This window comes from Typopeltis vanoorti, chromosome 6 (assembly GCF_054136105.1).
Source record: "Typopeltis vanoorti isolate ZY-2024b chromosome 6, IOZ_Tvanoo_1.0, whole genome shotgun sequence".
Classification (NCBI taxonomy): Eukaryota; Metazoa; Arthropoda; class Arachnida; order Uropygi; family Thelyphonidae; genus Typopeltis; species Typopeltis vanoorti.
In genome coordinates, this window is record NC_143554.1 from 122,683,462 (window position 1) to 122,695,498 (window position 12,037).

At 33.2% G+C, this 12,037-nt stretch overlaps 1 protein-coding gene across 2 annotated transcripts in view; it reads left to right on the plus strand.

The window, feature by feature from the left end:
• Positions 1 to 12,037, plus strand: part of LOC150105887 (uncharacterized) — a 201,920-nt gene that overhangs the window by 91,147 nt on the left and 98,736 nt on the right. For both annotated transcript variants that reach the window (XM_090393655.1, XM_090393654.1), the window contains exon 4: positions 2,888 to 3,054. In XM_090393655.1, coding sequence (XP_090249781.1) covers positions 2,888 to 3,054 — 167 coding nt within the window. The remainder of the gene's footprint in view (positions 1 to 2,887; positions 3,055 to 12,037) is intronic.

Consider the following 12,037-nt stretch of genomic DNA (forward strand, 5'->3'; position numbering starts at 1 on the left):
AGTTATCCCAAGTTATAAGGTTAGACATATCAACTGTAATTCACATATCACATCTAAGAATTGGCTCATTTCACTACACAAAATCCTAGCTAGCATCCCTTAAATATCTTTACTATCTTACACATATTCTTAAAACATTCACATCGATAATTCTATAGATCATTACTTATGGCAAATTATCTACTACTCATTCAGACATTAAAGAAACAGCTTTTTGGTTCTAAACACTGGTATCTAAAATCTCACTATAGTCCTTCATACAAGTTTAGAGTTATATAACCTAACATCTCGTTTCTTCTATGACACATTATTCCGTTCTTTGTTAACAAAGAATTATAAAGGGTTTTACATTACCACATTCCTGTAACTTATTCCATCTATCCTTTCTTTATAATTTCCCTCCGAATGATCGATCTCGTCCTTGGTGATTATAACTCACGGCTAGATTTGGCCTTCTTTGTTCTGTCCTTACACATATTCTTAAAACAATTTACAATTACAATTTACAATTACAATAGGTTTGGCCTTCTTTGTTCTGTCCTTACACATATTCTTAAAACAATTTACAATTCCCTCCGAATGATCGATCTCGTCCTTGGTGATTATAACTCACGGCTAGGTTTGGCCTTCTTTGTTCTGTCCTTTCATCGCATTCTCAACTGGAAACAGCATGGATTGAATCGATGCACGTGGACGCATGTGGCGGCCAGTTTCTACAGGCTTACTCGGAAAGGTACCCAACATTTCTTCGTCTATTCCTTCCCTCCCGACATCGCGAAACAACAGTAGAGAATAGCTGCCCGCTATCAACTAGACCTCGAACCGGAACTCTTACCGACTCCACCGGAACTTTCCAGCAACTCCCGATGAAAAATTCTAAAAAGCCTAGAAGGGAGGGGGGGGACAAACTAGTTTTATACCTCGTATCTCTAGCACCCTCTTTCACTCAAAACTTTCTGTCCAACTCCTGATTCATTCCTATCTTCCTGGAATCTTCCGTACGATTGCCGCATCTTCCCGGAAAAAACATTGTGTGAGTGCCATTCGCGCGTAAGCAAATTGCCGTGGGCTACAATTTATCCGAGGTTGTCGTTAATGGACTTTGATCCTTCTTTATTATGCTCTAACATATATCTTATAGAGAAACTTCTTACATTATAATCCTTTTACAATAAAATGACCTTTTTTTCACTTTTAATTAATATTACAAAAAATTTGTATTAGTACAATTCTTTAAACAAAATTGGTATCTTCACTTATTTACAAGCATTTCCCCTTTTAGTTTTTTTCTTTTTCCTGTTAAATTATGAATGAGATATTTCTTAGTAAAAATATTTTAATTCAAAACTTGCAAAGTATTCATTTAGTAATTCTACCATTTTGACTGATTCAGTTACCTCCCTACCATCAGCATTCATTAAAATCATTCTTCTCTATACATTCTTTCTTTTACTTGCAGCATATCAAAAGAGCTGTGTAGGATTCTCTTTAGCTTGCATTGCTAATTTACTTTCATACTTTGCTTTTGCCTTTCTTACCACACTAGCCACATTTCTGGCCTGTCTTTGTACTGTTCATGTGCCTGCTGGTCACTTTTCTCCTTGAATTCCCTCCACTATTGTTTCTTTTTGCTATAGAATTCAGGAGGTTTGGAGGCAAAGAAGTCGCAGTGTCTCTAATGTATCATTAGTGGAAAGTTCCATTAGTCACTAGTCTTTCATAAAGAAAGAAAGAAAAATGTTTTAAAAGTTATTAGCTGTTGTGTGTTACCATTGTAACTGGAATAGCAGTGTAAGAAATTAAAGGAACAAAATAAATAAATTTCTCATATAGAAGAAGGATGAATGTTAAACAGCATTCCATTAGAATAGTAACAATTTAACTACTATTTCAGAAAATAGATACAACAAATAGAGTTTTAAGTGTTTGATCATTTTGCATGCTAGTCACTGAATCATGAAGGAGAAAGAAGGAATGTGTTATGTAATTTTTCTAGAAAACATTAAGACAGACAGCATTTGAAATTGAAGATTTTATTGTTCTTGTCTGAACATTGTATCTCTTACTGTGAATTGGAAATCTAGTCATTTTCAAGACTTTCATAAGGGAAAAGTAGTTTTCCAGAAAAATACTTTTTCTTCAACTTTTATTTAAAGTGCAGATGAGTTTAAGAGAAATAGATGTTCCTTTCAACTGGCATATTTTGGGCCCATATAACATGAGATATTGTTTTAGATTTTAGAATTTTTTTTTTTAAGTCCAGAATTCTGTATACTTTTTATTATTATGCATCTTAGAATTAATAATCTATTTCTCTTTTTTTTGTATTTGGAACTGTGAAGACTCAATTTACTTAATTATTGTCAAGTTTAACTTCCCTACCGGCAAGGTGGATGAAATAGGGAGACCAAATTGCACTTCTTATCCATGTTATTCAACAGGTGTTACAGAATCATATCCAGATTTAGCTGGACGTCTATAGATGTCATGGCCATTTGGGGGGTGAAGATTGACTTTTAAGAATAGAAGAGAATTATCATAGCAAAATACATATATGATATCTAGGATCTTACTTGTTTGGATTTCAGTATAGAAATCTGATACTGCTCTTGAAGCCTTTTTCTACAGTTGACAAGAATTTAATAACTAATAATTAAAATAAACTTTCCATACTAGCATTATAGAACCAGAGTGCATATTATAGTCTCAATGCATTATCAGATATTGTCACAAGGCCACACAGGCCTCAGTTGTTATTGCAGATGATGTCACCTTACAAGAATTCTGTATGAAATACATGTCTCAGATCTGTTCTTAATTAAAACAATTGTATGTTATTGTTTGATAGTTGAATAAGTCTGTATATCAATTTCTTTATTTAACTTAGGCATGAGATCTATATTGCACCATCTGGTGTTCAGAAAGAGCGAGTTCAACCAGAAGACATGTTTGTTCAAGATATTGAAGAAAAATTTATTTGTGGTCCCCCAGCCCATAAAAAACTGAAGAAGAGTGACTGCACTCCACTTTTTATGAATGCCTACACTATAAGAGGTACACAGTGAATAATGTTAATCAAGGAATATATATATATATATATATATACACATGCACACACTCAAGTTCATAGAAACGCAACACCTGCTGTAACATGTGCTTTTGGTAATTAAATTTGAAGCCTATTTGAAAAGAGATCATAACACAATAATTATCATAATAAAGGTTATATAATATTTTTATTTTTGATTAATATTTGGCTCTTTTTACTCCAAGGTGTGACATAATTAGGAAATGACGACAAACTTGACAAATTTGCAAATATTTCAAAATCGAGTGGACAGTGATATTTTCACTGGAAAAACAAACACCGGTATCAAAATTTAGTTCAGCTACATATTACTAACATTCAGAGCTAAAAATTCACTTTTTGCTGTTTAGTATTTTGTGGGTCTTCTTGTGTTTATTCCAGCTTGGCATCTTTGGGGCATTGACAAAATCAATTTCCTCATGGGTGCAACTGTCATTTTCATGGTTCCATCCCACTTATAATGGCTCCTTGGAGGTTTTTAAGTGTTTTCAGCTTTTTCTTCTTCTTCTGTATTTCCAAAGAAGAAGCCTTTCTCCATTTGGTACCACAAATTCTCAGTGGGGTTGAGATCCAGGCTGTTTGCTGGTTAATAAGTGTCTCAATGAACACTTGATTCAGTGACTATTGACACTGACTGAACTGACTCAATGAATCACATGTTCATTGAGCCACTTATTAGGCTGCAACATAAACTAAACTCAGTTCGTATGGTACATTTTAGCATTACTTAAACTTTTTGCCGTATGACAAGGAGCAAATTCATCCTGTAAGATGCAGTTCGTCATTATGGTAAAGTGGTCTCTGATAGTAGGCAGCAATTCTTCTAAAATTTTCTGGTTCACTGAGCCTTTTGTGAAATACAAGTGACCAAACCATGATATGACATGCAGTCCCAGATCATTTGACTGTTAACACCAGACAGTCTGGGTTGCATTTTTTCCCCTGATTGTCTTTAAACTGTCTGTCTGTCAGCCATTGGCATCCTGCAAGTTAAACTTTTTCTTGTCATAAAAAATTACCCTTTTCCACTGATCAGAGATTCATTTGACATGATCTTTGCACCGATTTAACTGAGCTAATCTGTTTTTTTTTTTTTTTTTTTTTGGTTAACAAGGGTACCTGGCTACCAGTCCTTTTTGAATGAGTCTTCTCCTGACAATTACAGAGCTTGTCACAAGTCCCATTTCAGTTCTCCAAATGATGCACAACAATTTTTGAGGCAGAGCTACTTTAGAACCTGATCTTGACATGGTGTAGACCAGTGGTTCTCAAACTTTTTGAAGTCGGGGCGCATTTAAAATATTACAAATAATTGCAGGCACACTATATACAAATTTCTGAGAAATATGTTATAATTATTAAGTCAAATATTACAGAAAAAAAATAATGCGATAAAAAAATAAAATGAAACATACCTTAAGTTTATTCATTCTTGTGTTTATGAGAAACATGAGCCTGATGTGTCCTAGCGATTGCTTCAGTGTTTGGGCATATATTTGAAAGGCAAACTCTCATTTCCTCGTCAATACATTGAAGAGTTTCTCTCTTTTTACACTTAATTGTGGTGAGGGTAGAAAATCCTAATTCACATAAATATGATGTTGAAAATTGTAGTAAAATGTTCAAAGCTTTTTTAGATATTGACACATATTCTTCTTTTATAGAAATCCAAAAGGCTTCAGACAATTCCTTATGTTTAATAATCAATCCACGATCAGTGGATATAGCTGCCAGTTCTTCTTCTGTTAATGTTAAACCAAAATCACTTGAAGTTTCCATAAATGGGTTTCTAATCCAATCGTATTGTTCAGTGTTAAGTGATGGAAAATAAGAACTCAATTTTTCTTCTAAACTTGTTAAATGTTCAACTATTATTGGAAGTGTTTCATTTATGCAAGTGTTACTTACCAATGGAAACATTTCCAAATTACCTTCAACAGCTTTTCTTTTCCAAATCTGTAGTTTTCTCTTAAACGCTTTCATTTTGTCAGTGGATGTGAGAATATTTTCTTCTTTCCCTTGCATACTAGTATTCAAAATACTGAGCTGCTGAAATATATCGGCCAAATACTGTAACCTGGCAATCCAAAATTCGCACCGAAGGTGGTTACAAAAATGTAATTGTTTCATCTCTTCAAAAAACACAAGAAGTTCTTGTCATAGCTCGTGTACACAAGTAAGTACTTTCCCCCTTGACAGCCACCTCACCTCAGTGTGTAAAAGCAGCTGTCTGTGTTGTGAATCCATATCGATACAAAGCTTTTCAAATAAACGCGATTTGACAGGTCTTGTTTTAATAAAGTTTACCATCTGAACAACTTGATCTAAAACTTCTCTTAATTTTTCTCCCAATGTTTTTGCCATCAAGGCCTCCCTATGAAGAAAGCAGTGAGTTATGATAACATTCTCATTTTGTTTTTTTACAAAAGATGGAAGGCCCTTAACACAGCCTACCATGGAAGGAGCTTCATCTGTACAAATGCCTACACATGACTTCCATGTTAACTGCCATTTATCAAGATAGCTATTCAAAATGTTAAAAACGTCCTCACCTTTTGTAGACACACTTAATTCTTTGCAAAAAAAGAAACTGATTTACTATTTGATCTTCAGTAATAAAACAGACGAATGCCAAGAGTTGCGCCTTGTTGGTAATGTCTGTTGACTCATCAACTTGCAATGCAAAATTTGAATACTGAAGTTTATTACTACATACATTTTTCTCGATATCAGAAGACATTTCTATAATACGCCTGTGAACGTATCGTTGGACAGAGGAATCTTGCTTATTTTCATTGCTATTTCATTTCCTAGCATTGTCATGACCATTTATTTGCTATCAGTTCTGAGACCTGATAAGAAGCGATTTGAGCTTTATTAGAAACAGTCATTATAATTTTAAAAGAATTTGCTGCTTTTGTTGCTGTTCAGACAATCTCTTGAAAAAACTTACAGATTTATCTTGTAAATTAGAGTGTATAGTTTTAAAATGTTTACTCAATTTACTAGGAAGCAATGATTCATTTGCCATTTTACATCCACATACTAAACATAGCGGCAAAGGATGATCTTCACTTCCGGTCCAAGTGAAACCAAAGCTTAAATAACTTTCATTATATTTGCGAGTAGGCCGCGATTTTGCTTTCTTACTTGCACTTAACTTTTGCTCACTTCCAGAATCTGATTCTTCAATATTTTGCTTCTTTTTGAGAAATCTATCCATTTTATTTGGATGTATTTATCTGAAAATAAGTAATATGCACATAACATCCATTCCAACACTTTTAAAATAAGTAATATACACAACAAGAATAAACCATATTCTTTTTCTCTTTGCAAGAAAAATCGCTGTTAATTAACATAATAATGATGTGTCGACAAAAAGAGCAGTATATCCGTAATGAAAAGGTATAATAGAGTAACTATATTTATTTTTATATCTGGACACATATTTCTCTGGAATACCACAGGGCGCACCCGGAAATCTTCTAGGGCGCACCTTTTCAGAACCACTGGTGTAGACAGTGGCTTTCTTCCTTTCAGCAGATCTAATTTCCTTCAGTTTGACAGCAGCTGTACCACAGTAGATTGATTGAGTCTAGAACATTCTTTTAGCTATTTCATAAGAGGAATAGCCTTCTCTATTCAAAGTTTGAATCACACTTTTTTCTCTGAGGTGTTAACTGCATATAACTAGCCATAGCGATCTCAGCATGAAAATGTGAAAACCAGCTCTTGCTGTCTATTTACAGCATGAAAAATTGTGACTCAACAACAGCAACTATTACATTACACAGAAATCCATGGTAAACCAATTTATCTAATGATAAACCATTGAAAATGACTATTTGACTATTAAAAACTATATTTTTGAAGATAGTAAATGATATAGTGAATAAGATCTATTGTTTGTATTCTCGCTTGTATTTCTGTACTAATTTTATTATGTAGAGCAGTGGTTCCCAACCTTTTTCTACTTGTGTACTCCTTTTAAACCCATTTCTATAAATTGTACCCCTTGTTTTTAAAATAGCTGTTTTTAAATACTGACACTTTTGTTCAGTGCCTATCTTAATGTAAAATAGTTTGCTTGTTTTTCCGCCATTTCTTATTATTTTTCGTGTACCCCTGAACGGCCCAGAACGTACCCCCAGTACGTTCTGGTATAAACATACGTGTGTATAAACCTTGATTATGGTTTATACACACTTTTTTTTATCCTACTTGATTTATAATCCTAGTTTTTCAGCAGAAGTTTTGAACTTTCTGAATGTTATTCTAGTGTCTTCAGCATTTTCTCCAACTAGACATATATCTGGATATCACTCTGTTCTGCTTGTGTTATCTTTTGAGTTTCTCAAATACATTTTTCTAAAACTAAGTTAAATGGGATGGACAAATGAGTATCTCCTTGCTTCAATCCTGTCTTAGTAACAAAAGGTTCAGCTCCAATTCCATTAGCCAATACCATGCTTTGGCTCTCAGTAGTGCAAATTTTGATTAAATGTATGATGAGGTATTCCCAGTTTGTCTAATACTCTCCAAAGGCCTTCTCTATGAATACTATCATATGCTGTTCTAAAATCTATAAATAAAATATGGACCTGCTGATTATTCCCATATTTTGCACAGTGTCTATCTTAATATAAAAATCTGGTTAACTGGAGACCTATTTCTTCAGAATCCTGCTTGGTATTCACCTGTATTTCTTCAGCATGAAGTAAAATTCTTTTTAGTATAATTGTCAGATAAAATTTTGTAGCCTGCTGACAGGAGTGATCTATCTAATTTTGGCATTCGTTTTTGTTTCTTTTTTATATATTGATGATTCTTTTCATTCTGAGGATATCTTTTCATATTCCTATAGTAAATTTACCAGTATATGTGTAGTTAATTCACTTCCACTATATTTAATGAGGTCAGCTACTATTCTGTTGGTACCTTGTGTTTTGTTGTCTTTGAGCTGCTTTATACTTCCTTCTACTTTAGCTAGCGAAGGTTTAAATATTTCTGGGTGACAGGCATGATAAGTTTTCTCTTCAAAAGTCACAGCAAGTTTATCAGTGTAGGAGTTTGTTAAAGTTCTCTTTCTACCTGTTTGCTATTTCATCTCTGGTGGCTAAAGTTTGTCCATCACTATTGTTGTTTTTCAATATGGACCTGTTTTTGTAGAAAAATTTTCCAGGGTTATTTAATATAAGGTATTTCTGGATTTCTTCAATCTGTTCATGTAAATATTTTCTTTTCTGACATATGATTATTTTATTGGCTTCCTTGCTGCTCTCTTTGTATCTCTGAGCAGCATGAATATCGTATGGATTATTAAGCCAATTGTTTCTATCTTTTTTTTTCTTTACTGCCAGTTCACATTCTTCATTAAATTCCTAAATTTATTAAAAATCCCAAATTCCTAGCATCATTAATTTCTTGAAGTTCACTTCTATCAGTGTAATACATAACTAGTAATCATTTCATCCCATAGTACATACCTTTTACACTTTGCCACATTAAACTGACAGTCATGGTATCTCATAGTATCATGTACATCTCTTGAGAGAGTACATATCAGAAAATTGATGATAACGATGAACTAACAGCCATTATCCCTTGTCAGTAGTATCAATCCCTTTAAGTTGTTGCAAGATCTCTACATCACTTATTAATTGCTGTTCCCAGTTTCACATCATCAGCAAACAACTGAATATCATTACCAAAACTTCCTGATATGTACCCTCAGATGACAACACTCCATGATTAAGTTTACATCATTACTAATGTCCTGTCATTAACTTTCCTCCAAAATTGTCTATCTATTAGCACTTCGATATTGTAAGGAAAAAGATCCACTGGAATACAATCTGACCCTCAACTCCTCTGTGCATAGACATCCATTCTGATAATAGGATAATCAATGATTTTGTGGGATGAGTTTATTATTGCATGTCATAAAATTAGCTTTTCTTTTATGAACATTCTAGTTTTTAAAGTGGTGACTATTTTGTTTGTATAACAGTTGGAAAATTTTATGCATAAAGCATAAATATAAATATTTATATATATGTATAAATATGTATAAATATATATGTATAAATTTCATGTGTCGTGATGAATTCGTGCATCACTTTATTCCTTTCTCTCCTTCAACACGAATCAACTCTTCTTAGCACTCTGCCAGCTATGGTTCTCTCAACTGTTGGCAAACTATATCAAGCTCCACCTAGAACTTGATCTTCCTGTGGGGCTTTTTCCTGCTATCTTGGCATGAAAATGCCTGTTTTTGCTAACCTCTCTCCATCCATTCTGTTCAAGTAACCATACTACCTTAGATTAGCTCAGCTCACACTTTCTGGAATGCTAACAATGTCAAGTTCCTTCATAGTATCTTCATTTTTATTATTCTGCCATTGAGGTCATCTGTTCACTCCTCTAATTTTTTTCAGAACTCTGATATCTGTGGTCTCTAGTCTCTGGTAAAATGTTTTATTTCTAATCCAACACTCTCTCAGATCTATAAGTTAAAATTGGCTTGAATATTGTCTTATATACTGCTAGTTTAGTGTTTGGGCTAATTTCTCTATTACTCCTTAGAATTTTTCAGCTATCTCCCCCAGATTACCAACTTTTCTCTCTGTGTTGCCTATTTTCATATTTTGTTAACCTTCTGCACTAAAAGATTATGCCTAAATTGTTGAAATGTTTACTTACTGTATAGGAGAATGCAGTTGAAGTTGTCCATGTTCCTGCCTATTTTCACAGTTTTGGTCTTTTTATTGCCGATTTTCATGCTGTTGTGTTACGGCTGTTATTTGGTTTAGTTAAGGAATCTTGGGGACTTGCATTGCAAATATTTCAACCAGAAACTAAATAGTCATCATCAGTGCATCAGCACGATCACAAGGTGAAACTACAAAAGGAATGTTAATCCTATTTACAGTGCTGAGCCATGTGCCAGATGCCACCTAGTGGGTGGTTACAATAAATAAGATTACAATTAAGGCCTAAATATAATGAAATGACACAGCATTGTATTAAGAAAATTATAATAATTATTAAAATTTAAAATGGGGAAACATTACTGCTTGCCATTTATGAGGATGAGACTTTCCCAAATCTTGGCAATAGAAAGACAATCATTCTGATTTAAATTTGGGTGATATTGCAGTGCTTCAGCACTCTCTACATCACCTAAAACCTGTATTGATATAAAAGGTATTGTGAGTATCGGACCATAGCATATCATGGTCAGTGTCCACTCCATACTGAGCACATCATATTTTTCAGATTTTTTGTTTTTAATATACGATTGTAGTAGTTTTTCAATAGTGTTGGATTCCGAATGAAGAGAAATGGAAATTGTTAATATATCATTCAGAGTCCAACATAATCTACCATTCCCTGAACAACATTTGTTTTTTTTTTTAAACTAATAGTCTCATGCTCATAATTTGCTATTTATGTAATTTCTTCAAGTTATGTTAATCAATATTTATTTATGTTTGGGATAAATTACAGTTATGAAAAGCTGTGTATTAAAATATCATTAATTTTGTGAATTTAATTCCTTTAATATAATGTTAGAAACTGTAATATATGTAATTTGGATATATCCAGAAGATTCTTTGTGGTATCACTTAATTGGTTGCTATGAGAAATTATGTTATTTTTAGTTAGCATGTGTTTACTCTATACTATGCACAAGGCGAAGTTGATGTGAGCTAAACCGGTGAGAACCAGCTTTTGGCGGGAAAAAGGAAGGAGTAGATATGAAAAGTAAGTAAAAACAGAATCGAATAGGGAAGTATAGAGGATGGTAGCTGGAGACAGGAAGGGAATTTTGACATGCCGAATGAAAACGGTATTTAAAGGACCAAGATTCGCTTGGTATTTTAACTTACCTTTTGCTGAGTTGATTTATACGAAAACTTCCTAATGCCTAGTAGTGGAATAGTGCAGGAAATAGGATTACACGTATAAGAAAAAGAAGAAATAGGTAGATAATTTAAACCAAGTGCATAAAGGTTATATTTCCCTAGTCTATAAATCAGTCGCGGAAGTGGAAAATTCTTTTAAGTTTGTGTTACTACAAAGTAAAAGTCAGCAAGGACTTTAAAATTATTGTTCGATCTCCTCATGATGTGATGAAGCTATATCCTGGTAAGATTACCTTTGCTATACTCAGTGAGAAGTAACGAAAATTAATTCCGCCAATAGTATATTGTTCCTAGTTGCTGTATTCAGTGGGTCAAGATTTCATGTGTGATGTGCTAAGACTTTTCCCTCTTCAAGTGATAAATTCTATATTATTGAATTAGGTGTTCATTGACTGAATGAGAATACTGTGAAGCCTATTTGTTGTAATTTAGGAATCTTGAACTTACGTGAACTAAAATTGATTAACTGAGCCTAGAGAATTACAAATGAATGTCTGCATGTTCATGAGTTGTATTCTTCTGAATATCTTGAACTGATTTGATATTTAAAAATGTTTCGAAATGTAACCTTAATCAGGGTAGAGTTATGATTTAAGTTCTTTGTAATAAGAAGGATAAAATCTGAATATAATCTTTAATTATAAAGTTTAAGCTCAGCTGAGTAGTATACTAGAATCTTAATGAGAGCTTTATATTCGTTCAATCATAATGTCCCTGTTGGAATATTGTGTTATGATGTAATTTATGTGAAACTGCATTAAATAATTTTGTTTGAATTGAATCTTGTATTTGTCTGATTGTTTCATTGCACTGCTCATTAAAATAATAATACGAATCTTGGTGGGAACCCTATGTAGTAAGAATAAAAACCTCGGCCTAAAATCAGCTTATGATAACCCAATACAGTTGAAGGTTGATTTATCTAACTTGCTCTTGCAATTCAGAATATGGAGTGGTGCAGTATAATATAAATTTTCTTCATATTTGATTGATATATCAGCCTACAACTAATTAAATA